Genomic DNA, 22,690 nt, shown 5'->3' on the forward strand with positions numbered 1-22,690 from the left:
TGCTCCACAGGACCAGCTTATCATTTAATTCATGCTGATCATGGTTGCTGTAGGATCTCCCTCAGAAGACCTGAACGTTCGCAAGAGGCCAAATGTGCTAGCTAATCTAGCGTAGGATCGTCTGTTCCAGATTCAGCAGTTCTCCCAAGTACTTTGTGCTCTCTGGAGAAGCCACTGGAAGATTTTGTAACTAGGTACATCCGAAATAAAGACAAAGCTCAATATCTGAAGGTGGAGGCAGGGAACAGATGCAGCTCAACATGCAACATGAAGGAACTGAGAAGACAATCAGGGATCATACCCCCATCTTTGGCCAAAAGGAATGACAGCTCTGAAGTCTTCCAATTCAATATCCAATGACATCACAATTTTAATAGCCTCTGTGCAACTGGATTAATTCAACCAATTCAACTGAATATTCAACCAATGTCATGCTCAGATAAAGCAATAAAAAATAAAATTAAAAAAAAATTAAAAAAGCTAAAGTAGTCATAATTTTGCACTATCCAAACAGAGCAAAATATTTTATTGGCTACCAAAGGAAGTAAGGTTTATAACATGTGAATCAACACCATCATTCCAAAAAAACCATGGTGAAACTGGTGATATTCTGTATTAATAAGTCACCTCTCCTAGAGTTTAGAAGAGGCACAGGTAGGAGACAGAAGATATTCCCGTCTAAAACAAACACGAAGAGAAGCTCTAGCCTTAGAAAGCAAGCCAGTTGGCACTGAGATTGCTTACTCATTCCCATAGCTAGCTGAGGTGCCAAAGTAGATATAAACGAACCTAATTATTAACTATAATTTAGCATTGTACTTTATTGATTTTTTTTTCTTTTGATAACAGAATTGTTATGTTACAGTCAAAATCTATGCTTTGTTAGAACACAGTCTGTTTACATTTTAAGATTGCTGAGTACACGAAGTAGAAGCAGAATATATGTCCAAAAAGGAGGTGGAGTTTGGGTTTAGGGTTTCTTTTTTTTCTTTTCCACAGACAGTAAAATGAAATAAAGTTGTGCTGCCAACAGTCCTACTGCCTACCTGCCACTGAAGGCAAGTCTGTAAATCATAGCAGTGGGTAAGCTTCCCACCAAGCTGCAACCCTGTAAGCAGCTGGCAACATCAAATGCCAGAGCCAGGCCAGAAGTCTCTTTCAATTAATTGTTTTAAGAGCACTTTTAGCAGGAGGCAGATGATGAAAAGACAGTCCATAACAATGGGGACAAACCATACTGTCACAACTATCCAAAAAGCAACAGAATCAAGAGTAAAATGAGATCAAAAATGGTGAGTATACATGACTGTACCTTGGTCTATCATTTGGAAGATATAATCTATCAGTGCAAGCAGTGCAGCTTGTCTACTATATTTAGGGCTAAAACCAGATGAATTCAGTCAAGGAAATCTGAGGATTCTAGATGCCACCACAGTCGCCTTGCGCACAAGCTTCCTTATAGCTTTCCCTAAAAAACAAAGAAATTCAAGACAAAAAAAAAAAAAATGGTGAAAATTTTCCTCAGCTAAGGTTCATTTTTCAAGCAGGAACAAAACTGTTGACCTCAACTGTTGTTGAGACTGTAAGCAAGCAAGCACCTTGTTCTCTCAATCACTTTCAATAAAAGAAAAATACTTCCTCAATGGACTTTCCCAGACTTGTATATCACAAGCTTGAGCCCAGATCTATCTAGCTCCTATACTCACTTCCATCTGTTTAATTAGCTGACACTCGAGAGAGTTTCCTCTCTTGAGTTTCCTAATTTCTTGAATTACCAGGCAGGTACCAATAGTTCAGTCCTGATCTAAGTCATTGAAATAATTAAGTACCTTGAAAATTCCTTAGTCTGAAACCCTTTGTACAGCTTTTGAAGGGATTCCACTCAGATTAATCAATTTACCCTCCATCAAGAACAGTTCTACAGAATGCTTGTTGAAGCAGGGTTTTAAGAAGCATTAACTGCTTCATTCAATAAAATTTTAAACAATTCCCAGAGCCTCAAGACTACAGGATTTAGAGAACAGGTGCCCTTGTCTGTTTTACTGGAAGGCAGGATCTTCCTAATGAAAAATGAAAAAGTGGTAAAGAAAAAAAAAATCACATAAGCATACAAATAAAATGCTCTATTTCAGAAAAACAAACTGCATTCCTGTCATCAGAACATAAGGAGATGAAGTTAAGAAACCCATTTTATATTAATATTGATATTCAAACCAGAGCAGCCCAAGCTATCAACCCTTCATCCCAGGTCTGTATAACATATAGAGAATAACTAGGTGAATCCTTGTGGATATATATTTTCCATTTTAATTTGTATCTTTCAATTTTCTTCAAAAGCCTTTCTTTTGTAGAAGATATATTGGAAGACAAATAAATGCAAGTACTGAATAGGAAAAAAAAAAATCTATTATACATGCCAGGATGATTTCAATGCTTATTTACACATGCTTACATTTGGATTTGTAGATCTTTGAAATTCAGAAAGATGAAATGCTGTATCAAAGCAGTCCTTTTTATGAAGGCATTTGTCATTATGTGAATCTAGTCCAGACAGCAGCAATCCATTCAACTTAAGTCACTCAGGTGTGTGTTTGCACTCATCCTACTCACAGCAGAGTTTTTCTTCTACTTTCCTTTTTACTATTAAAAGCACCACTCTTAATAAATGGTGAGTGTGAATCAAGCCCAGAGTATTCTTTTGGTAGAAATGGGGCAAGTCCTCTGGGTATACAAACCATCATAACTCTATTATAATTTCCAAAAGCAGCAGAGTTGTAAGTTACACCAGCAGGGGAGTGGTATATGTGATTACTTGCAAAGATTCATTATAAACAGTGAAGAACTATCAGTATGTGTATGCAACATGTGGAAGGTAAATAAAGGGACATGTAGCAAGCCTTTGAACACCAGATCAGTGCACAGAGTATTCTTTATGTAACTGAAGTGAAATTCACTTCCCATCTCTTAAACTGCACTCTCCTTAAAATGACAGGGCTCTACTAAATGAAATCAAATCCCTTATGACTTGCCTTGCAAGCTGAGTGACAAGTAGATAAGGGCATTTAGTAGTCAAGGGCAATTTCTAAGTGAAAGCATATAGGAATATATGTGTAATAAAGATGTTATTTAAAAAAATACTAAAATAACATCTCACGTAATTTCTTGCAAAAGTATTAAAAGTCAATGGCCATTGCAGAAAATACTTTCAAGACCTTGAATATTCTTTTCTACTTTCTGGCTTAAGAATTTTATATGCTCTTCTTTCTTTAAATGACTGTGGCTTCAGTGACTGAAGTGCTTGAGTAACAAATAAATTCATTTATCTCCAAATCACCTATGCCACCACTGGGAGACCTCATCTAAACATTTATTTGCAGCAGACAACTACAAGAGAACTTTGGTAAGTTCTTCTGTCATTTCATTGGGAGTCATTTGTTGAGGTTTTCCACTTCTACATTTCAAACCATCATCCCTTAATAAACTCCAACATACTACATCCCAGTCACCAGGCAAAAACCTGGACCAAAGACATTACTTGTCACTTAAAGAATACTGGCAGTGTACTTCTGCGCATTTCATTTTCCTAATAACCTTTGGGATGTTTTCCACTGTATTTTTAATGTTTACAACAATTAAAAATTAGCATTACTTTCCCTAAGATTCCTGTAAACATTTTGAATGCCACCCACCAAAAAACCATGTCCAGGAAGAAACTCTTTGTTCTCCCTCCTCCAAATGTATTTCTAGATGAAGGTAAGAATCAGTATAAAATATCCCACATTATTATAGTGAAAAATTATCTTCTAAACTCTATTGACCATCCATAATGACTGCTGGTCATTGATATATGGTGGTTCTCTTCATACCAGGTGAGAGCAGAGATATCAGTATTCACTGTCAGCACTCTAGCCCACAGTGGAACATTATTACCTCCATATAGAAAAAGAAGGGATCAGTGAAAAGAAACAAAAGGCTTAAAATAGGAGTATCTGATATCCACTGGGAAAGGATATAGTGCCAAAGACAAAAGGTCTTCCTAGAGTAAATCTTTACTTTTTTCCTTTGTCCATTTATTTCCAAACTCAAATATGTGTTTTCACATACCTGTTGTTATCAGGTGTACTGTCTGGGTTTTTGATGGGCTTTGACATATAACATTGTATTCCTCAAGTGTGATTTCTAGCTATTTCTAAATTGAAATGAAGAAGATTTATTTGTATATAACCATGACTTCAAAGAGAAAAAGGGTTGTATAAAAGCAGCAATATTTCTTATTTGTCCTACTGATACAATTGCAGACAGATTGGGGATGAAAACAAACCTTCCTGCAAGCACAGAAGAGCTTCTTAAAAATCTGTAGAAGACTTTGTCCACAGTAGTCTGTCCTTCCTTTTTGGATAGTTCATCTCACACGATATGTTACCTCTCTCTAACCAACTTGTCATTCTTATGACCTTGGATCACTGCAGAGACACAGCACCATTATGACCTTCAAAGTCATTCTGCATTACATAGCAGCCTTCCAGAATTTTCTGATTAGCCAAGACACAACACTAAAATTGAGAAGACAGGCAGCAGAGTCTAGTAATCTTCCACTCACAAGTAATCATCTGTAAGAAACGTACTGCCTTTAAATAACATAATGAAAAACATAAGGACTACGTGCTGTAGTACAATTGAAAATGGCCACAGAATAATAACAACAATAATAATAATAAATTAGCTGTAAATTGCTGAAGTCTTTGAGGTGACGGCATACAGAAACTAGTCCACTGATTCAGTTTTTATCATCATCCTGAAAATTTTGGCTACGACCACTATTACTAGCATTTAGTTATGTCAAAAAACCACACCAAAAACACTGACTGTGATACATATTTTCTCAAAACTAAAATTCTGCTGTTCTTCCAACCTCTGTAGATTTTCAAGCCAACAATAGCTGCTCTTTTGATTACAGCTCTAGTCTGTGTGACCGATTCCCTATTCTGGGCTGAATCATCACAAAAGCAAGCGGATTGGCTAAGTTAAATGCTGAATACCATAGCAACTGACTTGCAGCCTTGCTAACATGAAGCAAGGATTTTTGACTTGAACAAGAGCTACAAGTGAAAACAGCAGGCTAAAAGCAGACCTGGTGTAACATTAGCAATGCAACAGAACTAGAAAAGTCACTTAACCCCTCCCTAATCGTTTCTCCTTAATACCTTTTGACTGCAAAGGGCAGCAGCAAATCTTCAGACTCTCATTAAAATACAATATAGCGAGCAAGGAAAAATGTGTGCTAAGGTATTGATTTAGCATATATATCTAGCCAATGCAGACTCTTTGCCAAAACAAATGGGATTAAGTATTGGAAAATCAAGTCACGGAAAGGGAACAATAATAGAGGTTGATCTCGGTTTTAATTAATAATCATATCACAATAATAAAAAGGATTGGAAGCTTCTAAAGAAACACCTCAAAATATACTTAACCCTACTTTGTCCAAGTTACTGACTACCTTCAGGAACGTGTCAAAGTATCCAAGATGCTAATAATAAGACGACTACTTAATGGTGTGATTTTAGAAACAAAGGAATTTCCAACATTTCCCTTACCTGTCAGGTAAATATGCTTGAAGGGCTGATCAAAACATATAGACCTAGCTCTTGCCTATACCTCATGCTTTCAGAATGGGATTGTTTGTTGAGTTTGTTTTGATATATCTTGGTTTTGTTCATAAAGGAAAAAGCAAGGAATTTTTTTTAATTGAGCTTTTATCCAGCAATTCACACAGAGAGAATACCATCTGTTTTCTGAAACATGCGAAATAGCACTCTGTGGTTAGTACCACATGTGCAAGCACTGTCTAAAATAGCACCACATCTATGTTGAAGATATTGATATGCTGCTGTAAATACAGCCCTTTCACATACAAGATCAGATTTTTTCTCATACAAGTAATTCTATTAAACACAAATAAATGACAGTTTATTATTGTGATTTCCCAAGATTAGTAAATTTCCCCTGAAGAGTTTATAGTCTTAAGTCGGAACCCAAAGAGAGGTAAGACAGGAGAATGGGCCAGAAGTAAATTTGCGCATTCTGTGTACTTATATACATACACACTCTTGCCTATACAAATTAGAAACTGTAGATCAAGGACAATAAATTATTGTAACAGCAAAGGTCAGACTCAAGGAGGGATGGAACTGTCTTTGACCTCATCTGTGAAAGAATTTTTCCATGCACAAAGTGGCATGAAAGAAATGACAAAGATGCAGTACTGCAGCAGAGATTCAGTGACTGAAGGGCGTAATGGTAAGGCTAGAGAACGAGTGCTTGAGAGAGGACATGAAATGAAAAAGTACCCTAATGACTAATGGTCAGACAACGGCTCCAGCTGCAGTGTTTCAGAAACTCTGGGACAGGACAAGATGAATGTTCAGAAAGCAAAAGGGAATGCTGCTGCTCTATTCCACCTAGCAAAAGGACATTACTTCAGCATAAATCCTTTTATTGTTCTTTAATAACATTTATTACTATAAAATAATTATTTAACAGATGGTATTATCAGAAAATTTAAAAGCAATTTGAAGTATCAAACGTGGTTTTTGTTTGTTTCTTTTTTTTTAAAGGTACATATCTGCATGTTATCCCACCTGAGGAATATCTGGAAGCAACTCATTAATGAGAGGGGAACTCTGTGCTACGGCAGTTGTAGCCGTTCCTTTTAGTAACAGCATTTTTATGCTGATACAGCTAGGGCCCAAGTAAAGTACTACAATAGTATTGAACAGAAAAAGGAGCATTTCAACAGAAGCACAGTACACTCAACCAGAATCACCGGCCTGGTTACAGAGAACACAGGAAACACCCAAGCCATCAAACAGTTGTACAGCTCACCAAATCTTGCATTTTCACAATGTCCTAGTATCTTTATTTTTTTGTTGTTTTTCTTTCTTTTTTCTTCTCTTTCCCACAAGTAGAACCTCTTTCCTTCCCTTCAGACATTTAGACTTCTGAGTTCAAAAGTGAGTTGACCTAGGCAGTTCAAAGTGCTCTGCAAACTAGGTAAAGGTGTTTCCCATTTGGTCTCAATATAAACTTTGTTAAATGAGGAATTTAAAAGCAGATGAGAAAAGACAGTAGCATGAGCTATGTCATCAATCTGAGAACTCTGCCAAAGTTCCCCAGTGTTATACACAAACAAAAACATCCCTTCACAGGTATGTAATAAAACCTCCAAGAAGCTGTTCACCCTACTGTGAAAATGATAAACCACAGCAGTGAGGATGGCTAAATTGCCCAAGGACACCTGTAGAATTAGTGGCTATGTAAGAAACAGAATAAGAACTTTTTTTTTAGGTGTAGAAACATCTACATATGTGCCTAGAATATAAAAGACAGTCAGTGCCATTTCATGCAGTTTTCTACAGTCCAGTTAAAAAAAAAAAAAAAAAAAAAAAAAAAAAAAAAAACAGGTGGCATGTGAACAGAATTACTCAGCAAGTGAGAGACAGAGAAAGAAGGAACAAAGAAAGAGGAAAAGGCTACATGCCTTTACTTTTATTGTAAATCTTTAGGGTGTGCATCATTTTTAGAAAATCTCAGACTCCAAATAACAACACTTTGTACATGTGGCTTCTAAGTGTGCCACTTTCTCTAGGAGACAGGTGTTTTCAAATCACTTTTATTCATTGCTTATAAAGTGACGCAATACAATCAAAGAGCTGTAGACATCTTTATTACATTTGCTTTTTGTGTCTTCCGTAGTCCACTGTCATAAGGGCTCACCTGCAACCAGCCATCTGGGATGAAAACAGAAATAAGTGACAGGCATCCTTACCTCCAAGTCCATCTCCAGAATCAACCTCGTAGATGCTTTCCCCTTCCATGTTGTCTGTAGGACCCAGAAGAAAAACAAGATCTCTCACTGGTGATTTGCTCAGGATCCAGAAGGAAGATGAATCGGCTCACTCTGCAGCCAGCAAGTGATATCTTTCAAACAAAAACATAAAAACAAAGTCATTGATCCACTTCTGCTATAAAAAGGAGTGGTCATTTCATTTCTACCTCAAGTCCCCAACATTTCAAAACTGTATGTCAGTTAGTTTTACTTCCAATACCCCACGTCTTTTATATATCAATACAGTCTCCTCAGTGGGCATCTGAGCTCCTTTTAACTTGAAAATTCAACTGTCATTCACACTATAAATAAAGAGTTTGCATCAGGCCACATTCCAGAACTATATTGAGGGGAAAGCCACAGCACAGACCCTTGCTCTCACTCATATGGCTTGACATGACCAGAAGTGGGCAAAATGGAGCAATATACTACCCATCCAGAGGATTAGCTTTTCTCTGGCATACCATGGACACATTGAGATCAAATAATACTCAGGTTGCAAACAGCAGCATGTCCTGAAGGTACACAGATCATAGGGGTCAGCTTTCTTAAGACTGCTCTTAAAGGGTCACTTTAAAATTAGGCTGAGAAAGCATCTCAGTTTAGCAATGGATTTGATTTGCAGGTGAAAGTAAAAAAGAGTGTAAAGTTGAAGTGTGGACAAAAGAACAAAACCACCCATTGGCATATTTAAGAAAGACAGAAAGGGATCAAAGTCTCTTTTTCCTAAATAAGCTTGAGTAACTAGTGGCTTTTATATTACTCTGCTCCAACACGGCAAGTTTTTACTACCTCCTCCTTTTGAATAAAAGAAAAATCACTCTCAATGAATTAAAAAAAAAAATAAAAGCAACTAATGAGTCAGGAAACATCCACGCATCGTGTCTTTGAGTGGAAGAGACAAAAAGCAATCAAAACAACATGGAGTTACTGGAGTAGTTGTGAAGCAAGCAGAGAACTGTCACGCATCAGATGCTCGTGATGCGAAGCAAAGCCAGGATAAGCTCCAGCACTCATCCCCATGTATAAGATTTGCAATCTGATTAGTTATAAAACAGAGGAAAACAGAAACAGAAAGCCATCCAAAAAGAGAACAGAGGCCTCTCTCTGCCACACACGAACTCAAAGAGGCCAAGAACATAAAACAGGATGAATGAATGATGATTGATTATATGAATAATGTTATTTATAAAACACAGTTCAGGTACCATTGGTAACCTAAAGCTAGTTATGAAGCAATGCATTGACTGTCACCTTGCGAGTTTCAAATGGGTAAATAATTAATTTTTATTTGCAAGTCTGTGGCCTTCTCTTTTGCTTTTCCATGTCATTGGGACTACATTCAAATTGTCCCGTGCCACTGCACTTCATTTAAAGGGTGGAAAAAAAAAAAAAAAGTTCCATATTAATATGAACTGCCCTGTGTGTTTTGTTCATTGCTTCTTCAACTTCCTATCAACAAGAAAGCAGTAAACATTATGAGCAAATTTGTATTCAGACATCGAGTAAAAGAAAATCAATTGTTCAAGCACTATGTCATTTTGTTGATAAAAAGAAGGGCATACCTAGAAGCTTCACACCAGATGACCTCTACTTCTTCAACTTCTTCAAGCATCTCTCAGCAACTGCATGCTTTTGTAGATTTTCCGCTGCTTGAGCCAGTGTAGGTATATGCCATGTAACTGAGCATGCATGGCACTGCAAAACACTGAGCAGGCTTTCCATGGAGTGGAAACGGTAGTGTAGTCATCTTATACTGCTGGTGCCTCCCCTTCAACTCACTTCAGTGATTCAAGGTGTCATTCTGAATGAAGTCATGTTTTTCAGAAGGTGTGCTACTGCAATTTGCTAGACTGAAGACTGTGAAAGGATCCATGATAATGCTGATTTTTAGTGAAGTATCCATTGCAAAAATTTTAGTTTGGAAAAAAAAATCCACACATTTTTAAAAATATGAAAATACTTACCAAATAAATAACTAGAACACAGTGGTTATAGTGAGTTATAGTGTTAAGCTCTGGCTGAATATTCACTCCTGAAATATGCATGTTCCAAATGCTGATCTAGGACACTCACAAGAATATTAAAGATTGTAGTTCTTGTTTATAAAAGCAAAAGCATCAAGCAGTGAACACTGGATTCCCATGATCACGAAAGCGCTACTGCAGACGTCATAGGATTTAGAAGTGTTTTTACAGGATAAATAGGTCAGATGAGGAAATAAACATAATTTCAGAAAGTCAACTACAGCCTTTCAAATTAAATAACTTTTCTTGCATAAATCCTTTTGGTAAAGGTTGTCTTATCCTGCTAAGATCTCATTGCCAACGCTGGCTTTTAAGATGAACACTACAGTCCTGCACAGTAATACAGAAACTACTTCTGTGTAAAGTAACTGGTGATCAAAGGACATTGGGCAATGTCTAAAACCTAAACATTATCTTTTTATCCAGGCTTTATGCCTATTTACATGGAGAAAAAAATCCTGTGCCCAGCATAAATACCTACTTCAACATCTGTTTAGGCACAGGTGTTACACAGCTTAATGTCTTTATCCATCTATAAACAAAAACGTATTTCCTTGTGAAAAACTCATGAGGTGTCTCATTTTGCATTATAGTAATGAACTAAATGAAACCTATATGCCTCTATCTAAACCTGTAGGTGTAAAGAGTAGTAAATTTCATGATAACTAAAGTATAAGTGTTGATTATTAAAAATAGATATCAGTATCAAGAAATGCTAGTATTTCAGTGCAAGATTACTGAGGCATTAATTTGAATCAATCTTTATCACCTAGTTAGAAAATTAGTATTATAATTCTTATGAAAATCTGATTAAAAATAAAAAGAGACTGACAAAAACAGAAGAAAAACTGTTTTAAAATCATTTATTATATGTATTCCTTATAAAACAAATTGACTACTGCTTCTTTATTACATGCTTGCTCTCTTCCCAATTGGCATTCACACAATTGTTGCTTTTAATAGCATTTCACTCACAGTTGAACCTTCTTTGGGGTGGGGTGGATATGAAAAACCCTATTGTTCTGTTCCCTGGCTACAAGAACTTTTTAATTAAAAATTGAAAGCAAAATTATGTGTCAGCACAGAACCATAGAGCCACTCAAATGTAATCACACCAACAGGAGTAAACACAGCGATGTGATGGTTAGCACAGAACTGCTTCTTGCGTGGCTGTGCTGGCTATGAGTTTATCCCTTCTATTAGGGATAGAAGAACCTGAAATGTTTAAGGTTAGCCTCATCACAAAGTAAAAATGCCACAGCGGAGAAGCAGTTAGACATGAGGTATGACCAAAGCTGTATCAAAACAGATAGAGTGCCCTAATGTGTTTGATACTTTTTAAAATTATAGAGCATCTGAAACCAGGACCCCTCATCACAAAGTTTAGTTTTTTGGCAACATTTGTTTCTTGCTCATCCAAAGCCTTTCCCTTGGTAATGCCATAGAGTAGTCCCTATCTTCCGCCATCACACCAAATGTAAAGCCATACAGGAACAAACCATCATTCTGTGCTAGTTTCTGGTCTTTGAGGAAAAGGCTATCATGAGAGAAACCAAACAAACCAAAAAAGCTGTGAAGTTATTTGCTTAAATTGTGTAATCTGAAGTCTGTGTCAGTTAGTGGGAGGCTGTTGCTGGTGTTGAGGGAACAACACACAGAAGGAGGCTCAGAAAGAGTCTCATTGAGACACGTTGTTCATAGTTTCTGCCTGCATGCAGGTTGCAGAACCACTTGTGAGGGGACAAGGCACCAGGTGGCAGGAAGACAATGTCGAGAATGCCGAACTCAATACTGTTTGCATGATGGTGTTTTTTCTGGAGAGAGGTTAAAGAAGCAACACTGCTCTTTTAACATGTGCCACATTATATTCCCAAAGAGATGTGTAGAGCAGCAAGGAGAACCACCTCTGGGCTCCCACTGGAAATCGCAGTCCTCAGAGCAGGGCCTGACGCCATGAGCTGCAGGCCAGGGCCTGCCAAAATGGCGCACACTGCTCACCTACTTGCCCCGCAATCCCACAGACTGAAGGAACCCACAGCCACACACATGGGGGTGATCTCTGCTCTTTTTGACCTGCCTGACTCCAATAATGTAAACTTCTGTGGCCCCTTGATCTTTCTGAAGTGATCTGGTTAGCCCTCTGGCTGCAGATATTGGATTTGGGGGAATTAAACCCCACTGAAGTAACAGAGACATACACTTGGAGGATACGCACATTTTGATAACATTTGAAAAAATAAAAATTGCATCACAAAAATCAAAGTATGGTAAGAATATTTATATTTGCATGCTTTAAGCCTTCTGGGAACTTTGCAAACATAGTTCTCCAATTAAAGTCAGAAAGATCTTACAGTTTATTAGATGTTGCATCACATGCTGAGATAACAAACGCCAGAATTAAAATAAGATGGGAAGACCAAAGTCACCACAATAGCACACTTCTCTGTTCCCTCAAAGACCAACACAGTCCTAACACATATTTGGGGCAGACTTTTTCAAATCACATTGCCGATCACAGATTCCTAAATAAGCCCCAACTTCTAGGCTGCAGCTAGACAGACCTTCCCCAGGTGTGCAGTGCCAACTCTCACCTATAAATCCCAGAGAGCCTTTTCAGGTAGTCTGCACAGGAGAGCATTCATCTTCCCTCATTCACCTCCATTCTCTCGTCTCTCTGGAGCCTACTGCAGAGGGCGCAGGTGGCAAGACTGCTTGCTTCTCCCAGCTCATCTTATCAGTCTTTTTCTGTTCTGTTTGTTGCAAACACCCTTTTTTCAGTATTATGCATTAGGTATCACTGGAGAATGGTTCCACATCGGGAACATGGAGGACATGAGAATGCGGTGACTGCAGAGAGTGACTTTGCAAACTTTTAGGAATACAACTGATGTTGAGGAAAATCCCGAAGTAGTAGAAGACCAGATTTCTAGCACTTTTGTGTTCTTACACCAACTTCATCATAGGACAGGAGTAAAACTGATCAGCAAGTTTTTCCATCTAGTTTTTGAGAAAAAAGGAGAGGAAAACAAGAACAAAAAATCTGAAGATCTGAACTACTGCATCAGTGCAGAGGCCAGTGCCAGATCTACTTCTGAAAGGGTTCTGTTCCTTCAAGACTTACTTTCAGGTAGATCTACAGTGATTTATGAGATACATCTGCACTAGTCCTGTGCCTCTGCAGGTGGCCAGCCACACATGAGGAGTCCTGCTTAACTAGTTATTTATGCTTTCTCTTCATTTCCTTCATTTGTCATAGGAATTTATTCAAAGTTAACGAATCAGTCCAAGATTCTTCATACATATTTAAGTGCTTTTCAAAAAAAGAAATCAACATTCCGAAAATGGCTGGAAATCTTTTATTCAGTCAGGCATAACCACACTTCAGTTAGTCCTGCAGCAATACCCTAACGAGAAACCTTCCAGACTACTAGCCTTGATAATCATAATTCCATCTAACAAGGCTTTCAGTGAGACTGTTTTATTATTCAGGGAAAGTCTGAGTTGAATTGATGCTGAGTTGAATCTCATGCATTTTTGGAGATAGCTCCATATGGAAATCTCAAGGAAGTCAAAGTGAAAGTATCCATTCTTTATGGATACATGCATTTTTAAATGCTGGTAAAAATATTCAGTTTGCAATACCTCCAGATAAGCTCCCAAGTAAAGATTTTGCAAAATAAGATCAAGTGCTAACAAAATGGCTTGCTGGAAATAGCTGTGAAAGGAGAGCTGTCTATTCTAATCCTGCAAAACATAGTTCTGGTAGGGAATAAGAATCAGTATGAACAGATGAATTTCAGAACCTCATTCCTCCAAAACAGCCCTCTAAATTGGAAAAAGTAGTGAATTCTAAGCCTGAGGTACTTCATTTCTGCATGTTGTTTTTTTGTTTTTTTTTTCTTAAAAAGTTTATATTTTTCAAACAACTCCACACCTGTTTTACCTGCAAGACTGTTTTATTAGTTTCATCAGACACTTTCTGGTGCTTTTTTCTACATATATACTGTGACCTCTGTGAGAGTTATTTCATGCATCGGCATTTAAAGTTTCCCAGGGTTAGCAATTCCGCCTCTATTCTAGTATAACAAGAGTACCATGAAACATTCAACATGCTGTTCTTTTCCTTGTGGTCCAGCGTGATAGAGTAACTGAGAAAGCTTGTTGCTTTTAAAAACATGCAAGAAAAAAAGTGCGAACAAACATCCTCTTAAAGATATGCAAAGACTCCAGAACATCAGTTCCTGAAGTCTGTACAATACCAACAGGAGCAAAGAACGGAGGAAAACTTTAGCATTAACCACTTTTAGAGATGTATTTTCATTGTTCATTTTCTGTTTCAAGTTACATCTCTGCAACAGAATGCTGCAGTACAAACTGTGCACTACAAACCAGCAACTGCCATCAAGCAAACTTATCACTCTGCATCTTACAGAAAAAACTTCACAATTTGGTTCCTCTGCTAATGGCAGAAACAGTAATTCTGACACTTAGAGGTGAAACTGATATTTGTAAAACCACCTGATGAAGTTGACTAGATTACAAGCTGAACACATACACTACATATTGTGACTTTTGCTAACTCAGCTGTACTAACACAAACATGGAGGGAAGGGGCAGGGGATTATATCAGAAATACTTTCTTTCATGATGGGTCTAAGAAGACAATTTTTGTACCTTAAAATTTATGTTATATTTACTAGGAGACTGCATTGCATCAAAGATACATGGAGGAGTTATACATCTTTGTCTATTACACAAATTGATCATGGCACACAGTGTCACTCTACTGTCATTACCAACACAAAGCATACCTTACAAAAGGAGAAAAACAAAACAAAAAAATCAACTAACAACACACAAACACCACCACCTTGATTTGGGGGGATTTTCAGTTTAGAGTCTAAATGCTCCTTCAGTACACAAGACACGGTGTATTAAATTTGAGTGAAAGATAATAAAATAGTAGGATTTCTCTATTTCCAACAGGACTGTCTATTTCTACATGACAGAAACTATATTCTGTCTTCTTCTTCTTCCATCCACTTTCTTATTATAATTAGCAATAACTCCAGGAGCATGTATCAAAAAGAAAGAACTAATCAACACATTGATAAAAACATGATTTTCCAAGAACTGTACAGAAGACCTGTTAACAAAATAAGCGAAACAATGAAATAACAAATAAACAAACAAAAAAGAACAAGTTAAAAAGAAAAAAAAAAAGCTTCAGATCAGTAATAACATGGTTTCACTTAGAAGCCTGCAGCATAAAAACAATTTGCTTTCCTTAGGTTTTAGCTGAAGGTCTAAATTAAAGCATGCAGTACATACTTATAGTATTTTCTCATTTGCTTTAGCATTAATTTCCAAGACAATGTAGAAAAGCTGAATTTATGCTCAGCTGTAGTTTTTATAACCAACCAAGAGAAATTTAGTTTGTATGCTAGAGCAACTGTGGAAATCAATTCTTAATCTATGACCTTGCTTACCGCAGCTTGAAGCCTTGCAATAAATAAATGCCTTGAGCCACAAATAAGAAACATTTGGTGAATCAAAGAGACAAATAACACAAATCTATATGTGTATATACAGCATTAGAAAGGTCATATAAAATACAATATTGGCTCTTTTCTTGCTGTAACATAATAATGTTTGAAAGGCAAGACACAGTAATTGGCTGCATTAATACCCAGGTGGTAAACAGTCATGAGTACCTATTTTCTTTTCAAATGACAATGTTCATCTCTTTAGAGGACTTCTTGTAGCCTGATGCTTTTCTCTTTCTCTCTCTCTCTCTTTATATATATATATATATATATATATATATATATATATATATGGACAATGCAGCAGTACTTAGAAACACAAAATCTCTGAAAAATACCTATTTTCTTTGTCCTAGCATATGTAAAGGCTTTCCCTAATGCACATTTAAGCTTCGTTGTGAAATAGCTCGGTGCTTCACTATTAACAAAAGAAAAAAATACTCCAGATCTCACATCTGCCTACTCCCAGTCACAACCACCCTTCTCCTTTCTAATCTGAACCTCTCAAATTCACACGCTAGATGTTATTACTTGTTTCTCCACAAGCTCTACTAAAACAAATTTGACTTCAATAGCATTACTCACAGAAGTATTATCTAAAAAAATAAATAAATAAATAAATAAAACACCTATAGTAACCTTTCATTATTAATATTTTACAATTACAGTTTACAAGTACATAACTCACTTTCTGTAAACAGACCTGTACATCTTCAAAAACACACTTTCCACTCTTTATGCATTTGTTTGGCTGTAGACTTTACTCAGGCAGTTGCTTTTAAAATTTATTAGTACAAAAAAAAAGCACTAGTTCAGCTAATTTCCCTCTTTTAATTGTCTCCTTCCTGGTACACTGGAATTCAAATGTGCCTGTGACTGACACTCCCTTTTAGATTAGCATGGCATTATTAGCTTGCACAGCAGGTGGCCGAAGTAACTGATGGGAAGGTTTCCCTTATTTTAACTCTAAGGAAAGCATGTAATCTAATAAGAAATTAAGGGATCTGACATTCAGAATTATCCTTGGAGTTTTGCATAGAAAATTTAATTTATATATATAAATATATATATAAAACTTCATTATATTTTCATTAAATATAATGAAAAATTTAGCCAAAAAAATAGGAAAAAAAAAAAAGGGAGACCAGTACTGACAGAACTAGAATGCCATCAGAGGAAAAGCTAGCCTTACACTGAAATTTCTTGGCACATCCTACTCAGTCTACCTGTTAGTATAGGCTTCCCCAGCTAACGTCCAAAAAACAACTCAGGAGACTTTTGAACTGCTCTTGACCACAGAATCACAACCTGTTGTCTGCATTGTAGGATTTATTCTAGATTAAGGGTCAGTTTTGTGGAAATGATGTGAAGTACGTATCGGTCTGAAGCAGTATCTGGAAATAGGGGAGCAACTATCAGAGCCTGGCTGCAGGAATGCTTTCATACTGGAAAGTCAGGCCTGCTCCAGCCTACCCCACAACAGACTAACTTAACTGACAGCTGAAGCAGAGCAGGAGGAAGTCAGATTTCACATCTGCTTTCCCATAGCCCAAGAGCAGGAATTTTAGCTTGGTGACAGCCTCTGTTTTATGCGAATGGGGAAAAAAGTACTTGCATCCCAAACTAAATCCCTCGGGCATCAGCAGGTACGAAGCAGATGCAGTTCCCCAGTTTCCAAGGGCCGGGAATGGCACTAACCAGACCTCTCCACAGCTGCTCCTGGGCATGGGTAGGTATTAAAAGGGGGTCTCAAAAGAGAGGAAAGCAGCACAGCAGCTTACTGGGAGAAAATCACATACATCATCCTGACCAGCACTCACAAACTTTCAGTACTAAGCATCACTTAATACCAATGCCCTACCCAACTCCACCTATCATGGCATATATCACATGGCATTTTACATTGGCTTTCATGGTACAATCTTAAAATTACTTTTTTTTCCCACATTCAAGCTGTAAACAACCTCTTAGGTAATGACACAAACCATTTACAGGCAGTTTGTCCCAAGTGCAGAAGGAGAGCTACTCAGGGTATTAACCTAGCTTAGAAGAAACTACTTCCCCACCCACAAAACAACAAATTTGCATTACAAAGTCTAGCTGATTATAACCGATGACCCTTACAAAATAATTTAAGATTCAATACTTGTGAAATAAAGCAATGCTTTCACTGATGGCTTTGTATCAGCATAAATGACTAATTACTTTAATCAGGAAGCTCAAAAGATAAAGAATTTGATTTATTATAAATACAGGGGCTTGTTCTCATAAAAATGACTTGCTCTGCAGTTCAGGACACACTTTGATTTATGGCACTGCTTGTAATTCCCTTATTTTTTATTTTTACATTTAATAATAGGTGAAAAATGGATTAAAAGTAAACTAACGCCAGCCATATTCCCAATATAATTTTATTCAGTTCCACAGCAGTACTCATACATTATCTATATCCTAATAGTTCACTAATAGCAAACATACAAAACTGTTTTGAAAAACATGCAGGGAGTAAAAGATTCATTTGGCCAAGATTACAGAAGGAATGAGTATTCTTGCATTTCTTATACATGACTGTTCATTATTTAATGACATCTGAAATCTGTTGCTGAGACAATCTGAACTCAACTCAAATCCAGTTTAGCCAGGAATAACGGTGAGAGTCATAAACGTTTCTGAAGACAGATTACGGACCAATTATGGTTGGGAAACTCATCAGAGAGAGAGAATGAGAATGAATCTGCCTGGAATCCGTGGACAAGCATGGATCTTCATCTCTTTGCTGTCAGTCACTTCACAAAGCACTTTGTTCCCTCCTGACCCCTGCACTACCACTTCTTCATCTAAACACCTTAAACTAAGATGAAATTGTCTGGGAGTCTCTCACTCACCTGAAGTCCTCCAAGTTTGTCCTAATAAGATGATTGCCTCTTTCTGCATATTTACGTTGAGGATTTTTGAGGAAATCTCATGCATCTTTCTATGTATTTTGCTGCATGGCTGAAGGGGGAATAAGCATGCAAGAGATTAGAAAAAAATATACATTTTCTGTAGTTTGCTGTTAACCAGCAAAGTTCTGTAGCTTATCTTAAGTTATTGGAGTCATCACTGGAGTCCCAGGGTCTCTAGGAAGACTGTCACACAGCTGTGTGAATAGGGAGACAATTGCTGTCAGATATTACAGCATTAGGATTATGTTTCACCAGCATTTGCCAGAAAATGGTGATTAAGGGCAACGTGAGAATATTTTCAACATGAAGAATGTTTTCATAGACTGGAAGATCTGCTTGATCTAACTTCAGCTCTGAGCTTAGCTAAAGCAAACCGTAGTCCCCAGGGCGCTGCGACAAACGGATTAGCATCACATAAAGACCCTCGGCGGCGAGGTTCTTGTGACAGCTGCTGCTTGTGCTGACCAGCACGGTCACCGTGACCTCACGTTCCCCCCCTCTTTTTAATAATATTTCCACGCATCGCCTCTTGTCTCCTGCTTAACAGAAACATTCCTCCAGGCACAAACCACCTCCTTCTGGTGTGTTTACAGAACCAGCTGCGCCAAGTGACTCTTAGGGCTGCCGCACAATAAACAACAAGACGTACATCTGATTGTGATTTATGGCAGAGCTGAACAACGTATTCAGTCAAATATCTGCACAATTCAAGTCAATGGACGGTTTTGTTCAGGGAGCCAGGGGCTTTCCTGTTGTACCATCATGGTTGGTGTCTTCTAAGTATAAATCCTTTTTCACATTAAAAAAAAAGTTTAGCACCCACCAGTTCTGACTCCTTGCAGTCACCACCACAACTACCTAACATGGAAGAAAGGGGAGTATTTTCACCAGCAGTTTTGTCAAATATTCTCTTGCTATCAAGCATTTCTCAGAGCCAGAGGATGCACGGAGGATGTCCTGGAATTCAGATTAGTGCAGTTTGGAAGATATCCAGCAAAAGATTACAAAAAAATATCTGCTTTAGGCCTCAAGGGGCACAAAAGGGATGATGCTATCCACACCATCTTCTATACCCACTCACTGACAACACCAAAACCCACTTCTGCATAGCTGCAAAAAAAATGCCATGCTACTATAGTAATTAGAAAAGAGATCAGAAAATATGGGATATTTACCAACATAACACAGTCTTCTGTGATATTTAATCAGCCTTAGATAGCTCTGACATCTCTCTGATAGCCTGTGAAAAAAAATTGGGAAGTCTTTAAAGGTCTTTGAAATCCAGCGCTGTGCTACAACTCACAGATGTCTGAAGCTGCATACATAATTTTTAAGGACTGCTGATTAAGATGGTTTATTTTCTTTGTTGGATTTTTAACTCACATGAGTGGTTTCATACTTAAATCCCTGTCAAATAAAGGTGCCCTCATTACATGAAGTGGACCATCTGGAGTTCTGCGATTTTTTTAATCCACAGTACTAGAGGTCAGACTGGCAAGTGTTCAGGGGAGGATTTGGAGCAAACTACAGAAGAATGAAAAAAATCAGTTCAAAAAGAATCTGACATAAGAAGTGGAATTCTCATCAACAAAATAAAATTCCAATATTTTACACAATTCTTTAATTATTTAAAAGTTGTTGGTAGTTACAAACAGAACTATCAGAGCAGTAATAGTAGAGCAGCATTCACAGGCATCATGAACATTATTCCAAGCCACAAAACTCTTAATTAATTAAGTTTATATTTCAGAAGGAATATTTGTTTTGAACAGAAATTTAATGTTAAATCTTATTTTTTAAAAGGTACCTCTGCAGTTTCGGAGAGGCGTTAAGACTGAAAGCTCCCTCTTCCAGTCATTTATTTTGTAATGATCATTTACATTCATAGTTTGCTACATTCCACAACTCCCATGGGGAGCTAAATCCCCTCCTTTGCAGCTACTGTGATTACTGAAAGAAAAATAAGAGATACCTCTGAAAATAATAGGCTGGCTAGTGGGCTGCTTCTGAGCTCAGCACCAAGGAAAGGCTGCCCGATATCGCCACTGGGGCAGCCGCACCTAGAGGCTATTCTGACTTGCACTTGCTGGCAAAAGTCCCTACAGGACCATCTGCCAGCAAGAGCAGCAGGGAAAAAAAATCGCACTGAGGTACTACCAAGCCCTTTCCAACTCTGAAAAACAGTAGAATCTACCACAAGCAAGATTTAAGACTTTACTATTCTGACTTTACCTGCTGTGGAGTCTTCAAGATAGGAAGACTTCACCAGAAGAGAGAAAGAGAGTCCTCATAAAAAGAGGAGAAAGAGAAAACTGAACAGATAAATGAATTTATCTTTTGTATGCTGACTAGTATGGTGAGTGCCACAGGTCAATGTTACCATGTACTACAGGTTACCTATAATGAAAAGCTTTATCTAAGAAAGGCCTATTGGAAAAGAAAAAAAAAAAAAAAAAAAAAAGAAAAAGAAAAAAAAAAAAAGAAGTCAAATATACACAGGAGAGGTGTGCACACTAAGCTCTTATCTTCAAAATTGCTGCTAAAGATCTATTTACTTATTTCTGCAGAAACCCTATAACTATCCTAAAGCATTCAGAATAAGGGATGCATGGCCGAGCAGCCTCTTTCAATAACAGAACATGCTGCTGCCCTGAAAAGCATGCTCTATTTGAAAGAGACAGATCAAGGAGAAAACACTTAAAATGAAATGCAAAACCTTATTCCAATCAGAGAAAAGCAAAAATACACGTATATTTCTTGCAATATATTTTATATATATACATTTATAAAATATGGCAAAATTAGCTTCATTGGCTTAGCCTGCCCTGTTACATTTACCCATTCCCATCCTGACAATTTTGTTCTTGTGTAACATGCCCCCTTGAAGGCATCAGCTTGTAGAGAAGAGCAACAGCTGTTTTTTCTGGGTCAGACCAGACACAGTACGTACCATCAGGCTTGTCTGCATGTTGTGCTTTCTTAAGAATACTCATAGGGATCCTTCCTTCTTTGCTATTCCTACCAGCATGTTTGTGTATGCTCCTGGTGTGACTTTTTCTGCCTTTATGGGACCTGTTTGAGGAGTAAGGCAATGATCCTAAGTGAATACACCCTCCCATTTTACTGCTACAACCTCATCTTCCTTCCCCATCCCACTACTCCTCTCTGCCTCCATCCCACTCTCCATTACACATTTTTAAGTAACATTTAGATCACACTCAGTCTTGGACATAGCCCAGAAGTCTTCGCTCAGCTGACATTACTAACACTGACTCCAGTGAGATGTTTGCTTTCATACCACAGCTCTCTGTGCCTTCAAGCACAGCACTGGACCCTGTGAAAATGAGCAACAACAGTGGTGTTTGTTTGTTTTTCCCTGTTTCCAAATACTCAGTTCAGATTTAAAGTTTATTTGGTTCATGGAAAGAAAGAAAAGAGGGAAAAAAAATAAAAAAATAAAAATAAAAAAAAGACCTAATTTACTGCCCAGATGAAATACAGCATTGTGGAGAACTGGAGATCTTGCTTTGCTGCATCGCCTGCAACAAAAGACAGCTAATCTAAACTGACAACTAATACCACAACTAATCTAAACTGTGAAGCCTCGGTCAGGGGAGAAATTTATCAGATAGCTGGCACAGTTTACAAAATTTTCCAGCATGGGAGAGGGTTTCCTTGTTGTTTCTTCTTTTGTTTTACTGTGATTTGTTTTTTGGTGATGATAACCATTCCTTCACTCCCATTACCAAGCAGTTCCCCATCTAGCTACCAGAAACAGCAAGCTTCAACATTTGCACATAGCTTTAAAATTAACATGAATAAACTCAGTTCACTGATACTACAAAACCAATCCTGTAAACAGGGAAGACTTCCTCTGTATCTAATATTAAAACAATAATGTTTTATTCATTAATTTCCTGTTCTTGTGAAAAGATGTCAATGACTAGGGTCAATGAGCGGAACAGGTCTCTACACACAGCCTCATCTACAAGCAGACCAGAAACACACAGACCATATATAACTCAGCTAACAGCACAAGCACGACAGCATGAAGACTAAGGAAGAAAAATACCATCATGAGGGAAACACTAGAAAATAATGATCCCCACCAGCATGCAACCAGCAGCACTGTGGATTGAAAAATGTTATTATTTGCAGGCAAGGCATAACTCGATTTTTCTTCCAGCTTCTTCTACCTTGTGTAGAGTCACCAAGTTCATAGTGCAGTTGCCACAGCCACTACACCTCCAGCTGTGTAACTATGACAGGAGAAGTACACAGGCC

General features: G+C 37.6%; 1 protein-coding gene across 1 annotated transcript in view; it reads right to left on the minus strand.

Moving 5' to 3' along the window:
- The window catches only part of PPP2R2C (protein phosphatase 2 regulatory subunit Bgamma), a gene marked incomplete at both ends in the record, with an annotated part of 129,711 nt that overhangs the window by 82,631 nt on the left and 24,390 nt on the right, over positions 1-22,690 (minus strand). The window contains 3 exon segments of the mRNA XM_082758679.1: positions 7,829-7,901; positions 7,903-7,969; positions 7,971-7,980. Of these exon segments, the coding sequence (XP_082614805.1) occupies positions 7,829-7,901; positions 7,903-7,969; positions 7,971-7,980 (150 nt within the window).

The sequence above is a fragment of the Aythya marila genome, assembly GCF_965140915.1.
Source record: "Aythya marila genome assembly, chromosome: 4".
Classification (NCBI taxonomy): domain Eukaryota; kingdom Metazoa; phylum Chordata; class Aves; order Anseriformes; family Anatidae; genus Aythya; species Aythya marila.